This window comes from Bos taurus, chromosome 14, assembly GCF_002263795.3.
Source record: "Bos taurus isolate L1 Dominette 01449 registration number 42190680 breed Hereford chromosome 14, ARS-UCD2.0, whole genome shotgun sequence".
NCBI lineage: Eukaryota > Metazoa > Chordata > Mammalia > Artiodactyla > Bovidae > Bos > Bos taurus.
Genome location: NC_037341.1, coordinates 23,053,566 through 23,070,108, shown reverse-complemented (window position 1 = coordinate 23,070,108; position 16,543 = coordinate 23,053,566). Strand labels below are relative to the sequence as shown.

The window sequence follows — 16,543 nt, the reverse complement described above, 5'->3', positions numbered from 1 at the left end:
AAACACTGTCCGGGATGCAGCCGGCGCTTGGCTTTTCCCTCCCGCGTCGCTCGGGAAGAACGGCTGCTCGAGTCTCCGCTTCCCTGGGTGAGCCATTGAGGAGCTCCCGCCGCTGCTCCAGGGTGAGGGCGAGCCGAGCCGCCTCTGCTTTTCGCTCTAGGTGCGTCGTCCACGTCTGGGCTTCCTCGAACTCTGCGCTCCTCGGCCCCGGGCCAGTCTCCCGGGCCGCGCCTCCAAGGCTGTGCGTCTGGTCTTACGGGGCCCCGCGGAGTCCCCAGGCTCCCCCTGGACTCGGGGTTCGGCTCGGGCCCCGGAGTGGCCGGCAGGGGAGGCCCTGCCTGGGTGACAACGAGCCGGTTCACCTTGGCCTGCATCTCCCCCCGCCACTCCCCAACGCGGGTTCGGCGGGTGTGGCCTCCGCTTGGGTTGGGGGCGAGGTGTCTCCGCTCCCTGCCTGCCTCCGGGGCCGCTCTGATGGGGATGCTAGTGGCACCCCTTTGTGTGATGTTGGGGAGGGGGCCGCGTCCGGCTCGGAGGGAGTCCTGGTCGATGCCCTTCATACCACCTTCGTGACCAGGGCGGGCCACTTGACCCCCCGAACCTGTCTGTAAGAGTCTGTAAATAGGAGTGATGAGTAGCACCTGCTTCGTAGGGCGGTTGGGAAGATGGAAGAGAACCATGAGCATCAGACTTCTCACCAGAGCTGTTAATAGTCTGGGTGGGTACCTACTCTGGAGGCGCCTGGCACTGTCTCGGTCTCCGAATTTTGCAGCCTGTAAGACAGGACTGCTGATCAGTACTTAAAGATACGTATGTCCAAACCAGGATGTGGAAAACTGGATCAGCTCTGCTGAATTTGAAAAAAGCAATGCTTGGCATTGGTTGAGATCGCCCAGGCACGTTCATACTTGAAGCTTGTGGAGCACTTAGGACTTGGTTTGTGCTGTGGGCCCTGAAGTTGGTTTGGTATTCCTTCCTACTCCAGGGGATCTTCCCAACCCAGGTATCGACCCCCCTTCTCTTGGGTCTCCTGCGTTGGTAAGCGGATTCTTTATCACTGAGCCACCAGGAAAGCCCAGAATAAGTAAGAGCTGGAATGAAATCCAGAGGTTTAGAATGGCCCCTCATGTTCTGGCTGCTTTTACTGGTCGGTGGAAGTAGAAGTTGAATATTCAAATGAAGTGTTTATTCCCTGATCGTTTGTTGTGGTTCAGTTGAGTCCGCCTCTTTGCGACCCCATGGTTGCAGAATGTCGGGCACCTCTGTCCTCCATTATCTACCGGAGTTTGCTCTAATTCATGCCATGCCTCCTTACTGCTTTCTTACTCATGTTAGTGACTCAAGAAGATAAGAGTGCTGCACAATTACAGATACACTAGTATGGATGTGTAACATTTGGGGCAGTTAAAAAAATAAGGGTAGAACATCAATTATCAAACAGAGTGGAAGATTTTAACTAGGAATCGAGGGACATTCTAGGATTGAAAAAGAAATACATCTTGAAAGGGAATTCGGCCAGAACTTAAAGAGTCTGAAGCTTGAAAGCCAAAAGATAAGATGGTTGATTTTGCCAGATAGCATAACTGAAATATTAGATAACCAAACTTCTGCTCTATTGATGGTTTGAAGTAGAATGCTTATTCACTGAAACAGTGTGAGAGCCCTGTTAAACCATTATGAAATACACAAAAAGAAAAAGGGAAAATTAATTAGTGTTTCAGTGAGTATTTCTTGTAACTGGCATTTTCAACATATCTGCAATTTGGCTCCTATACTAAAAATAAGAAATGAATCTGCTACCATCCATGGTGATGAAAATACTGGTAATGATTGAAAAAAAGAAGAATAGATTTATTTCCTGAAGGTTTTATAGAAAACAAAATAGCCCTCTGTTTTACTGGTTTTTGAAATATTCTCATTTTAACATCTACAAAGTCAGTTACTGTAAATGTTCCTCATCAGCAACATCGACATGCTGATATTTCAACTTGGCAGCTTTTCCTCACAAGTTACATGAATTCCAGATGGGAAAGTATATGATACATAGAACTGTGTGTCATTGGAGAGTTTTTTTTGGGGGTGGGGCTTAGGAAATACTCTGGAATCTTGGTAACTAAAATAAATCTCCTCCAAAACATCTTTTAAACAGGGATAGTTTTTATTGGATGAAAATAAAGTGGTAGGGAGTCATGTATAGTCTGTGGCAAATTGGAGGGGGCAAAGGGCCAGGCAGAAGTAGAGGAAAGAGAAATTACAGTGTTAATATTTTTAGCCTTTGTGTCAGAGAGGGAGTGAGACTTAAAAAGTGTAATGAAAATCAAAGTAGAAAGTAGGAGGACTGGGTTTTAATTTTGACTCAGTTTTTCACTGAATTAGTTTAGTAACTGGGTAAGTCTACTTGGCTTTCTGTTTTTAACTTTTCTGCACAATTAAGAGGTGGTATTCATTGAGATCTAAAGCTATTTTCTCATTTTCTTACGAGTATTCTATCAGCTCAAAAGCTTGTTATTTAAATTCCTTGGTTAGTTCTCTCGCGAAAGAACTCTATCTTGGTCCATATTTTTGTTAAAGATTTGGATGAACAAATTCACCTCTACCTGTATTTAGTTAGCCAGCATTGCTTAGGTGACTAACATGTCCTGGGCATATTATCCTAAGTACTTTTGCATATGTTTTCTCATATAACCATCTATTTTGTTTACTGATACATTCCTGTGTTTAGAATAGTGCCCAGCACAAACTACATACTTGCTTGATGGCTATTGAATACATGAATTCATAGTCAGTGATGTAAGTCTTCTTCGTGCCATCCTCTTTCTTGTACGCTGTATTCTATCCCCTCTGGCCCAGGTCCCAGCAGTTATCTTCTCTCTTGATCATCCGTTTCTCGTTCACCCATTGACACATCATCATTGGTATTAAAAACTGCAGTAGTTTGATTCATGGTGAGACAACAACAAACTTGACCCACATTCCCCACCAACCTGTTTTTCTGTGCCTTTACGCAACAGCATTCCTCTCCAGTTCATTCCCTCCCACTCTTTCTTAAACTTACTTCACCTTTTATCCCCCACTGAATCAAAACTGTTCTAACAGGGCTGGCCAGTGCCTCTGTGTTGTGAAATCCAAGGATCACTTATCATTCCTCATCTTACTAGACCTCCCAGCATCATTGAGGACTCCTCCTTTCTTATTCTGATGTCCATGATGTCGCTCCTGGAAGGAGGATATTAGTTGCTCATTGGCTTCCCAGCTTCTAAAATGTTGAGGGCCCCAAGGCTCAGTCATGGAAGCTTTTTTATTTTATGTTCATTCCCTAGAGGAATATTCTTTAGTTTTCCAGTTCTCAATACTGGTCTATATATTGTTGACTCCCAAATGTATTACTCTAGCCCTGACCTTCCTGTGAAACTCTGCTGTGTCCAGCTGCCTGTTGAACATCTTCACTTGGATGTCCAGTACAACCTGGACGTGTTCAAACCTGAATTCCTAATGGCCAGGATTTCCTGGGATGCCTAAACCTGTTCTTCCAGCAGCTCCCTCTTTTTACAAGCAAACTGATTATAGTCATGCTTGTTTAGTGCTTTTCTGGTGGAAGGCACTCTTCTAAGCTTTGTTCACAACAGTCTTATTCAGTTCAGTTCAGTTCAGTCGCTCAGTCATGTCTGACTCTTTGGACCCCACAGACTGCAGCATGCCAGGCTTCCCTATTCATCGCCAACTCCCGGATCTTGGTCAAACTTATGTCCATTGAGTCAGTGATGCCATCCAACCATCTCATCCTCTGTCGTCCCCTTCTCCTCCTGCCTTCAATCTTTCCCAGCATCGGGGTCTTTTCCAATGAGTCACTTTTTCTTATCAGGTGGCCAAAATATTGGAGCATCAGTCCTTCCAATTAATATTCAGGACTGATTTCCTTTAGGATTGACTGGTTGGATCTCTTTGCAGTCCAAGGGACTCTCAAGAATCTTCTCCAACATCACAATTTGAAAGAATCAATTCTTCAGCGGTCAGCTTTCTTTATGGTCCCACTCTCACATCTATACATGACTACTGGGAAAACCATAGGTTTGACTAGATGGACCTTTGTCACAAAGTAATGTCTCTGCTCTCTAGGTTTGTAATAGCTTTTCTTCCAAGGAGCAAGAGTCTTTTAATTTCATTGTTGTAGTCACCATCTGCAGTGATTTTGGAGCCCAAGAAAATAAAGTCTGTTCCTGTTTCCATTGTTTCCCCATATATTTGCCATGAAGTGATGGAACCGGTTCCCATGAATATTGAGTTTTAAGCTAACTTTTCCACTCTCCTCTTTCACTTTCATCAAGAGGCTTCCTCTTTGCTTTCTGCCATAAGGGTGGTGTCATCTGCATATCTGAGGTTATTGATATTTCTCCTGGCAATTTTGATTCCAGCTTGTGATTCATCTAGCCCTGCATTTTGCATGATGTACTCTGCATATAAGTTAAATAAGTAGGGTGACAAATATATAGCCTTGATTTGGAACCAGTCTGTTGTTCCATGTCGGGCTCTAACTATTGCTTTTTGATTTGCATACAGATTTCTCTGGAGGCAGGTAAGGTGGTCTGGTATTCCCCTCTCTTGAAGAATTTTCCACAGTTTGTTGTGATCCACACAGTCAAAGGCTTTGGCATAGTCAAAATAAGCAGAAGTAGATTTTTTCTGGCACTCTCTTGGTCCAGTGGATGTTGGAAATTTGGTTTCTGTTTCCTCTGCCTTTTCTAAGTCTAGCTTGAACATCTGGAAGTTCTCTGTTCACATACTGTTGAAGCCTAGCGTGGAGAATTTTGAGCATTATTTTGTGAGATGACTGCAATTGTGCTCTAGTTTGAACATTCTTTGGCATTGCTTTTCTTTGGGATTGGAATGAAAACTGACCTTTTCCAGGCATGTGGCCACTGCTGAGTTTCCCAAATTTGCTAGCATATTGAGTGCAGCACTTTCACAGTATCATCCTTCAGGATTTGAAATAGCTTAGCTGGAATTCCATCACTTCCACTAGCTTTGTTCATAGTGATGCTTCCTAAGGCCCAGTTGACTTTGCATTCCAGGATATCTGGCTCTACCTGAGTGTGATCACACCATCGTGGTTATCTGGGTCATTAAGATATTTTTTTGTATAGTTCTGTGTATTCTTGCCACCTCTTCTTAATATCTTCTGCTTCTGTTAGGTCCATACCGTTTCTGTTCTTTATTGAGCCCATCTTTGCATGAAATGTTCCCTTGGTATCTCTAATTTTCTTAAAGCGATCTCTAGTCTTTCCCACTCTATTCTTTTCCTCTATTTCTTTGCACTGAAGAATGAGAAGATGAGTGCACGTTCTTCTCCTCTGCCATCTTGGACTTCAGGACAGTCTTATTCGGTTGATACTGTTATCCTCATTTGTAGATGGAGAGACTGAGGCAGAGAGATGTTATGTAACTTGTCTTGGGTTCCACAATAAGGGGCGAACCCTGCCGTGTCCCCACCCATGTTGCCTGAAAACATGTGGCCATCCAGACTTCTCCTCTTATTCACGTTCTACATTCATTCACCAGTGCATCCTATTGGCTTTATCCTCAAAATATATCCAGAAGTTTACCGTCTCTTATAGCCTTCCCTCTGCATGCTTGTCCTGCCACCTTCATGACTCACCTTGGTGACCGCAGTAACTTCCTGTTGCCCCCTGTGCAGCGTATTCTCGACATAGCATCATTGAGAACTGAAGTTGGGAATCTCATCCTTCTGACACCTTTTCCCTCTCACTTAGGTAAAAGTTAGCCCACAAAATTCTACAGTGCTCCCTGTTTCCAACCGCCCACCCCACCCCTCTTCCTCCGCCTGCCTGCTTTTCTGCTCCTCACTCCACCCCAAAGTGCACATCGCTTGTGCTTACCATTCTTTCAGTCAGGAATTCTCTTCCAAAGGCGCACATGGTTTGCTTCCTCACGTCCTCAGGTCTTTGTTCAAACAGGTGACACAGTGGTAAAGAATCTGCCTGCTAATGCAAGAGATGTAGGAGACACAGGTTCAGTTCAATGCCTGAGTCAGGAATATCCCCTAGAGTAGGAAATGGCAACCCACTCCAGTATTCTTGCCTGGAGAATCCCATGAACAGAAGAGCCTGGTGAGCTGCAGTTCACGGGGTCACAAACAGTTGGACATGACTGAGCACAAACGCAGACCTTTGAAGGTGGAACGGGCACCTTTTGAGTTTTCTGTTCTGGAATATTTTAAGTCGAAGGGTTGGCCATTTGTGGAGGTGCGTGGGGTGCAGTTACCGGGTGGCCGGATCTTGTGATGGGCCCTCGAAGCCTCTGTCCCCAGGAGTCTACCTGTGGACTGACCCTCTCCCCTCTTCTGTGTGTGTGAAGCATGTGTAATAGGTCAGAATGTGGCCAGGGTAAGAGTAGAGTTCTATTACCAGTTTGGGTGGAGGGAGGCACTAAAGGTTTTAAAATCACGAGATTTTAGAATCCTATTAAAAATTGGAAATGAGACTAGATTACTGGGACAGTTCTATTAAACAGTAAGGGTCAGCTCACCAAAATGATTGGTTTTCAGGCCTGGGAAAAGCTTTTAACATATTAGAGAGGCTATCATAAATTTTAGTGTATTAACAATATTCAAAAGCTCTCTCTGTTGAGATATAATTCATCATAATATTCACCATTTTAAAAATGTGCCACTCAGTCGTCTTTAGTATATTCACAAGGTCGTACAGCCATCACTACCATCCAGTTCCAGGACATTTTTATTGTCCCTCAAAGACACCTCTGTTTCCATTGGCAGTTGCTTGTCATTGCCCTGCCGCCAGCCCCTGGCAGCCACTAACCTTTGTGTCTGGGTGGATTAACCTGTTCTGGGTGTTTCATAGAAATGAAATCATGTAAGATGTGGCCTTCAGTATCTGACTTTTTTTTTTTTTTAACCTAGTATAATGTTATTATACTGTATAAGTGAAATATTGTGGTATGAACTTATATTGTGGTATGAACTAGTACTTCATTTCTTTTTGTGCCTGAGTAATCTTTTTTCTTGGAGAAGGCAATGGCACCCCACTCCAGTGCTCTTGCCTGGAAAATCCCATGGACGGAGGAGCCTGTTAGGCTGCAATCCATGGGGTCGCTAAGAGTCGGACACGACTGAGCGACTTCACTTTCAATTTTCACTTTCATGCATTGGAGAAGGAAATGGCAACCCACTCCAGTGTTCTTGCCTGGAGAATCCCAGGGATGGGGGAGCCTGGTGGGCTGCCGTCTATGGGGTCGCACAGAGTCGGACATGAATGAAGTGACTTAGCATAGCAATCTTTTTTCTGGCTATAGCATATTTTTATCCATCAACTGATGGACATTTGAGTTGTTTCCATATTTTTGGCTCTCATGACTAAATGCTGCTGTCAACAACTATATGCAGATTTTTCTGTGAATATGTTTTCAGTTCTCTTGGGTGTATACTTAGGATAAGAATTACTGGGTCCAGTGGTAAATCTGTGTTTAACTTTTTGAGGACTGCCAAACTGATTTCCACAGTGACTGCACTATTTTATATTCCCACTGGCAGTGTACAAAGGTTCTCATTTTGCGATATCATCAGTATCACTTGTTATTTTCCTCTTTTTCTTTTTTTTTGATGATAGCCACCCTAGTGAGGAAAGCTCTTATTTTAAAAAGTAGTAAGTTTTGCTGTGTTGTTTTACTCTGAATGCTCAAACACTGATAAATTTTAGTGGTTTAACTCTGGGTGTGTTTATGTTTAGACTCAGTTGTGTCCAACTCTCTGCGACCCCATGGACAGTAGCACGCTAGGTTCCTCTGTCCGTGGAATTCTCCAGGCAAGAATACTGGAATGGGTTGCCATTTTCTTCTGGTTGACTCTTTTGACGGGTTGGTTAAAACGTGATGTAAATAAAACACAGATTGTGGGCTCAATGTGGGCTGTGTCCACCTGCTTTTACCACCACAGGCCCAGATTTCTCACAGATAAGTGCTATGGATTACCAGGAAATTAGACACATCCTCAATCCCTGGAAGAATAAGTCGATTCTGTGTGCTGCCAACATGCTAGTTTATTAGCAAGACAATCTTGGCTTCAAGACATCACGTGATTGCTCTTTTATACATCTGTCTCTCTCTCCCTCAGTCTCTTTCTTTCATTTTTTTCCTTTCCCACCTCATCCACAAAGGATTTGAGATGATTTTCGTTAAGGTTATATGGTATGGAATAATGATAAAATATCTCTAAGAATAGAATCAGAAGCAGATAACATAGGAATGGAAGAAGGATATCTTACTTAGGACATTGTAATCATGAGGATTAATACAGTTGTGTCATCGAATATCATGTTTGACCATAAGCTTATCCAGCAGTTACTAAAAAGAGACATTGCCTGTTATACATCCTAACTTCATATTGTTTCTCTAAAGAAGCACAGTTTTCTGTAACTCTAAGTTAAAAAACGTCTTACGTGGGGGTGTTTAGAGTACAGGGGCTTCCTAAGTGGCTTAGTGGTAAAGAATCTGCCTGCAATGCCGGGGATGTGGGTTGATCCCTGGTTCAGGAAGATCCCCTGGAGGAGGAACTGGCAACCTACTGCAGAATTCTTGCCCGGGAAAGCCCGTGAACGGAGGAACCGTTTATAATAGAGAGCTAAAACAGTACTAGGGGTCCTCACTGAAAGCTTTGGTAGCATGAGTATAATTTGAATTATGATGCACTGGTGTAGGGCAGGAAACATGTTTGTCACACACTGTGTTTATGTCTCTTGCCATTTATTTTATGGAAAGTCTATCTCTAGGTATTAATGGTTATATTTTTTTAAATCATATATTTCTTCCATTTGTATATGGTATTTTCCAGAATACAGACATTGAAGCTTGGGACAAAATATTTATCTAATTTCTGGTAAGTTAAGTGAGTGCTTTAGGGAGTGACATAAAATAATTGTATGCTCTGTTTCTTCAGTCATTTAAGATACAAGAGAAATTTTAGTGACATATAAGATAAAAACTATGTTGGTAAATTTTTATTATTGTATAACATAAAAGGAACAGAGAGCTTTTCTATAAACCTGCTTGTAAAAGATAATACCCGAAAACATATGTCATCATTTCCTAAAGAATTGGGTTACTTTTATTGAATCAGATAATTGATGTTTTCTTCTGTGAAGAATAGTTATCTCAACATAACTCAGTTTAAGATACAAATGCTGAGTATGATTCACTTAAGATATAGTCAGATTATTCAGATCAAGCTGCAGTTTCATTCATTGGCTTTGTTTTCCTCTTGTAACTGTAGCTTTGAGTTATTTTCAGAAGCTAAGCCCAGCACGCTTCATGAGTGGACAGAGGATACCCATTTTCACATGTAGATCTTCAACGAAGTTGAGAGTTAACAACTGACTCATTTTTGGTATTAAGAAATGACTCTGCACCATATTTTTATGTAGACCAAAACATTTAACCTCTCAGCTGCAAAGAGAATCACGTTGGATTATTTTTCCCTTCCAGTGGCTAAGTTGAAGACCTGCCATGACAATGAAGAAAGAGACCGCGTTTGCTGTTTCCACCTAAAAAAAAATGACCAACAAGAACCAAAGTTTTGGTGTGGGACAGGACTCCATGTCCTCCATGACTTGTCTAATCCACGTCCTTGAAGCGTGGTTTGGTGTGGAGCACTTGGAAGACTACTGGAATTTTGCAAACTACCTCTTGTGGGTTTTCACACCACTCCTCCTTTTAATACTCCCTTACTTCACCATCTTTCTGCTCTACCTTACAATAATTTTCTTACACATTTATAAGAGGAAGAATGTGCTAAAAGAAGCCTACTCCCATAATCTGTGGGATGGTGCGAGGAAGACGGTGGCGACCCTGTGGGACGGACATGCGGCTGTCTGGCATGGTAAGCAGATCGCTTTGTGCTCTGAGCTCCTGCTGGTGTGGGTGCACTGACACCCCATCACTGTCCCTGTGGTTGATTGAAGAGATGTTGAAAAATATGATGGAGGGAAGAGTTATTGTTTTCTGTTATCTGTTTGCATGTGTGGTGCACATGTATGTCTTTATTAAAGTGGTTTTCTTCTAAATACATTCGTTTCCATTAAACAAAGAACCATATAGCTGTGTAGAATATGACAATAAGCTAAAATTAAAAAATGAATATTTAACATCTAAAAGAGTAAGAGACAAAATAGTATAGAAAACTGTTTTAAAAGTGCTTTAATTATTTCGTGTTTATTCCCATTTTGTTCAAAGTAAGTTTGGCTTTCCCAGTGTCGAGATTTTTAAACAATGAAATATTAAGTAATAATATTTTAAAATTAAATATAATCTATATACCAAAATTTACCCATTTTCTGTTTGCCTCATTTCGGAAGTCATTGTGTGACTTACTAAGCTAACGTGTTGTCACTTTAAATCTACATATGCCTGCAAGTCATTTTTGAGCACTTGACCATGCCATCCGGTGTCCAATGCTTAACATGTATCAGTTCTTATAACACAGTAGATGGAGCCCATGTATTAACTCCATTTTACATGTTTCTCATAAGGAAACTGAAGAACAGAAAGGTTGTCATTTGCCCAAGGCTGCTAGGACAGCAGGGAGAAGAGCCAGGACGCAGCCCCTGGTTTCCGGGTCTCGGCCTGTGCGTCCCTGACCTGTGCTGTGCAGCAGGTCTGTCCCTGGCTGGGGGCTCGGACTCCCAGCAGTGGTGGTCAGAGGGTATGCAGACAGGAAACACACGCTACTGATGTAGGGAATTTACTATGTACCTGCTAATATCAATGCCCTTGCCAGTCAGCACAGCCCTCACACTCTCTGGTGGCTTTTCACCCACCGTGGGATGGTGTCTCCGCATTCCATGACCAGAGCCTGCGTCTGTGTAGACGGCTATTGTTCATTGTCTATACAGCAGTGAGACAGAAATGCAGTGGCCTGGTTTATAGGACTCAGGAGTCTATGTCCCTCTCCCACTTGTAACCGCCCGTATTTTAGGATAATGCATATAGTAAGGAATTTGAATTTATTTATATTTCAGGAGATATTTAATTTCTATAAATTCCAAGTGTTGACCTTATTTTGTAAGCGAGTATATAATTTTGAAGTATTTATTCTTTATTTTTCTGATGTATTTCTAAATATGCCCCTATGGCTCAGAGGAAGTAAAAATATAGATTACTACCCTGTTTTAATGTCCTGTTACGATAATTTAACATTGTATTTTATTGGGATAGGTGATGCTTTTAAAAACGGTTTTCTCCACTCTTTTAGTGACATACACAATAGGCATTTGTGTGCACATTCAGATTTTGTATTGATGTGAAATCAGTTCTAATTTATGCTTTGTAAAGAATCTTCAGAGAAGTTTTTAACTAATAAAAATGTTCATTGTAGAAAATGTGGCAAGTAAAAATAAATATGGAGAAGAAAATAACAGTCACCTAAAATTTGCCAGGCCACTGAATTCTGGTATGTTTATTGCTTTTTATTTGTGTGGCAGACTAGTATCTTCATGTCACCAAGCCTTCTTACTTGAGTGGTAATGACTGTATCAGATCAGATCAGTCGCTCAGTCGTGTCTGACTCTTTGTGACCCCATGAATTGCAGCACGCCAGGCCTCCCTGTCCATCACCAACTCCCGGAGTTCACTCAGACTCACGTCCATCGAGTCAGTGATGCCAACCAGCCATCTCATCCTCTGTCGTCCCCTTCTCCTCCTGCCCCCAATCCCTCCCAGCATCAGAGTCTTTTCCAAAGACTCTGTAAATCCTATAGCTAATTTAGTTAGTTACCTGTTACACTGTTGTTTATTTGTAATTGGTTTACTATAAGTATCTTTATACAAGAATCTATCCAGTGTTTCCTGTTTTGAACTTAAATTTTACCCTCTACTGTATATTATGTAAGTGCTCTGGCATTTTGCAAACCATTCTCTGATTCTACTACATCAAGGAACATGAATCTGATATTTTTTTAAATACCTGCGTTTTTAGGTAGTTTGTCAATGAGGTCCCTACCTTCAAGTTGTTTACAGCCTTTAAATTATAGCAATTTTGACTTCTTTACTTCACATTTATTACTATTTTTTAAAAACATGGACATATTTAATTCACTTAAAGGGTCCTCCAAGTTAAACCACAGGCAGTAGTTTTTTTTTCCTTTTTTTTTTTGCATATATATATATTTAAATTTATTTTTTAATTGAAGGATAACTGCTTTATAGAATTGTAGAAGAGTTTTTTCATGGAAAATTAAATTGGGGTTTCAAGAGAACCTTCCCGCTCTCCTTCAGGTGGGTTAGTTTTCTTTCACCTCCTGTGTCTCACACAGGGAAGGATGCCTGGGCCACCGGCTGGAGCTCAAACCAGCCTCTCCCCAGTCACAGCTGGGTGACCTCCGGCAGGTGACCTCGCTTCCTTTGCTGTTTCTCCCTCTTCCTTTTCAACAATTAGGACTTTTTTTTTTTTTTTTTTCAATTAGGACTTTTTAAAACTTCATTTAAAAAAAAATTTTAGAATTACAGAAAAGTTGCAAAAATAGTGCAGAGTTCCTGCTGTTTTTCACTCAGCTTCCCCTAATGTTGGCATCTTATATAACCGTTTCTACAGTTATCATATTAACAGTGGTACAACATTATCAACCAAACTACAGATATTATTCGAATCTTACCAGGTTCCCTGCCAGAGTCCTTTTACCAGGATCCCATCCTGCATTTAGTTGTCATATCTTCTCCAATTTAAAACGGGTTTTTCGTCTTTATCACCTTCACACTTTTGCAGAGTACTGCTCAGTGATTTTGTGGACTCTCTTAATTTAGGTATGATGTTTTCCATAATTAATTTGAAGTTGTGCATTTTTGACCAGAATCTCACTGATGGTGCATTCTCAGTACATTGTATCCGAGGTGCCTGATGTTAACACGTGTTATGACCGGTGATGGTGACTTTGATCACTTGATTGAGGAGGTGTCTGCTAGGTTTCCCTGCCAGAGAGTTGCTAGTTTTTACTTTTTAATTGATAAATGTCTTGGAAGAGCTCCTTTAAAGCTATGTAAATAACCTTTCTCTTCAAACAAGATACTAAACTTTCCTGAACTTCATTTTCCTCTTCTGTAAAATGGGTTGTTTTAAGGATTCATTGGATCTTGATATAAAGTACTTAGAATAATTTCTATTATGTAATAAAAATTCAACAAATGTTAGCTCTCATAATTATAGAGCATCTTGCTCCAATAATTTGGAAAGCACTAAAATACATTACTTGCCTCTTGGTCATTATTAAGTTCAACTTCACACACCTACTGTGTTCAAGATTCCTAGTATTTTCAAAGCACATTTTTAGGCTGTCAAAGTTTTGACTCTTGTTGCTAGCAAGAAATGCATTCTGCCATCCAGTGTATACGCATAGGTATATCTACTTAATCGAGTGTGTAGAGACTGTCTTCATGTGATCTGCTCTGTTTTCTATCCTGCTCTCTCTTATTTAAAAAGAAAATGCTGACAGTAACTCACTAAAGAGACTGCACAGCTCAGTGAGTGGGTGGCCACGAGCATTCGACAGTCTCAGGTGCAGGTTAGCCTGCACGCACCTCTGGTAGGAGGTGAGGTGAGGGGCAAGGACACAGCCGCCCTCCCCTGGCCCCCTCCCCACCACCGTGTGACCTTGAGTAGTTGGTTATGTGGGTTTTGCTTCCTTGGGTTTCCTCATCAGTGCAGGAATTCCGTGAGGACCATATGACATAATTACTATGGGTCCAATACAGGTGCCTGGCAGGTGAACCCTCAATAAGTGTCCATTCTTGTTTCTATGGGACAAAAGTGAAAGCACTATTCATGGAGGAAGTAGTTTTTAAACAAGGTTTTGAAGAATGAGTGGGGAAATAACTGAGTAACTATTTCACAGAATCCACCTGCAATGCAGGAGATCCTGGTTTGATTCCCGGGTCGGGAAGATCCGCTGGAGAAGGGATAGGCTACCCACTCCAGTATTCTTGGGCTTCCCTGGTGGCTTAGCTGGTGAAGAATCTGCCTGCAATGCGGGAGACCTGGGTTTGATCCCTGGGTTGGGAAGATCCCCTGAAGAAGGGAAAGGCTACCCACTCCAGTATTCTGGCCTGGAGAATTCTGTGGACTGTATAGTCCATGAGGTTGTGAAGAGTCAGACATGACTGAGTGACTTTCACTTCACCTCACTTCACTTCACACCATTATATTTAAAAATTAAGTACATAGTTTTTTTTGAAGGAAAAGAAAAATGATCAAAATTGGTTCAAGAAGGAGAGAGAAACAGAGCAGACCAATAATCATACAATAAATATTGAAACAGTGATCAAAGTCTATACCCTCCTCTCTTCACAAAGGGCTGAGAGCCCACAAGTTATGCTAAACTTTTAAGTAACAGATAATGCCCCTCATAAAGTGAGAGTGTAGGAAAAAGTGGAGTTAAACAGTTTATTTTACAAGGATAGCAGAACTTTGCCAAAGAAACTAAGGAGAACACAAAAGGGAGATTTGTAGGTCAGTCTCAAAGTAGTTTTATAAAATTCAGTACTTATGATAAAAAAAAAAAACTTAGTGAAGACTAAAGGTATTACTTTAATAAAGTTCCAGAAATATTCAACAAAAATGGTCCACATTAGAGAAGTAGTAAAAGCAATTCCCATAAGAAGAAAATAGGACAAGGATGCTCTCAACCTCTACTATTTAACATTCTCTTGGAGCTCCTGGAAATAAGTGAAGAGATGAGAAAAGAGGCCTGAAAGAACTAAGTGAATCCACTTACTAGTACTGATAAGTTTGTTAAACACAAAATCATATACTACCAATAATCATTTTTAAAATGGAAATAAAACATTCTGTTTGAGACTAAATCTAACAACATGTAAGAACTTTAAGGAGAAACTATATGCTTTACAGATGGAATTCAAAAAAGTTGAAGTGGATACAAAGTCTTGGTGTAATATAGATGTCCCTTCTACAGCCCATACTCCCAGTTCATTTACTAATTCAATATAACTGATTTTTCGTCAACTTCTAAAATTCATACAGGAGGACGCCGCCCACCGTGAGCACGACGGCCATGCCCACACGCCCCGGCGGGAAGTTAGGAAGGCCTGGGCTTTAAAAAAATAAATAAATAAATAAAATAAAATTCATACAGAAGAGTAAAGAAGAATAACCAAGGAAAATTGGAAATAAAAGAGGGCATTTCCCCTATCATATCAAAAGCATCAACATTTATCATGATTAAAATTACAGTGTTGGTCCAGGGAAAGGATTATCACAAGTAGATCAAACATTAAAAAGTTAGAAGCATGAATGTAGTAAGTGATAAAAGTGGTGTTTGAGGTCAACATGAAAAGACAGGAAAATACTTGATGACCTTAAAGTATGGAAGATCTTAAAGAAGATGCAAAACAAAAGCTATTGGGAATAACTAAAAATTGTGTCAAAAGATGGGGCAGATCAGGGTGGGTCATTTACAGCATAACTTCAGTTCAGTCGCTCAGTCATGTCTGACTCTTTGCGACCCCGTGAACCACAGCACGCCAGGCCTTCCTGTCCATCACCAACTCCCGGAGTCTACCCAAACCCAGCCCATCAAGTTGATGATGCCATCCAACCATCTCATCTTCTGTCGTCCCCTTTTCCTCCTGCCCTCTATCTTTCCCAGCATCAGGGTCTTTTCCAGTGAGTCAGTTCTTTGTGTCACGTGGCCAAAGTATTGGAGTTTCAGCTTCAGTCCTTCCAATGAGCACCCAGGACTGATCTCCTTTAGGATGGACTGGTTGGATCTCCTTGCAGGCCAAGGGACTCTCAAGAGTCTTCTCCAACACCACAGTTCACAAGCATCGATTCTTTGGCACTCAGCTTTCTTTACAGTCCAACTCTCATATCCATACATGACCACTGGAAAAACCATAGCCTTGACTAGACAGACTTTTGTTGGCAAAGTAATAGTAAATTAAAAAAATCCAATTTAAATGGTCTAAACATATGATCTGAAAATGACCCAAACATAAATGCCAACAATTATGACAGATTCACAAGCCCCCTAGTAATTAGGAAAGTGCAAATTAAAACTTATGCTAAGATATCATTTTTACTCAAAATATTGGCAAAAATTAGTTTGTTGACATTAAAGAGTAAGAATGTGGAGACAGGGACGCTCAGCGCCTTTAAGAAAGTACTGTAGTGCAGCCAGTCAGGAGGACCATTCGGTAGCTTCTGTTATAATTTAAAATGGGTGTCTCATATGGTCAGTTGCCCTTACTATCCAGTTGTCTCAGTATCCAGTCTAGTGGTAAACTCCCACAGTGTATAGGATGCATATAAATGAATGTTCATTGCAGCAATTATTTGTGAAAAACTGGAAACAGTCCAGTGTCCCTAAATAGGGAAATGGCTCAATGAACTGTGATAGGAATTCATTATGGAATACTTTATAGCCATTAAAACATCATCAATAAGAGATCACTACATATGTTTATCAAGTAGATGTCCAAGATACATTGTTGCAGGAAAAAAACTAAGATTCAT

The 16,543-nt window shown here is 41.2% G+C and overlaps 1 protein-coding gene across 6 annotated transcripts in view; it reads left to right on the top strand.

Moving 5' to 3' along the window:
• The first annotated feature begins 29 nt into the window (after positions 1 to 29).
• Positions 30 to 16,543, top strand: part of TMEM68 (transmembrane protein 68) — a 35,802-nt gene continuing 19,288 nt past the window's right edge. For 4 of the 6 annotated variants that reach the window (XM_010812001.4, XM_005215413.5, XM_025001633.2 and 1 more), the window contains exons 1-2: positions 30 to 160; positions 9,511 to 9,904. In XM_010812001.4, coding sequence (XP_010810303.1) covers positions 9,580 to 9,904 — 325 coding nt within the window. In that variant the 5' untranslated portion in view covers positions 30 to 160; positions 9,511 to 9,579. 6 annotated transcript variants of the gene reach the window in all.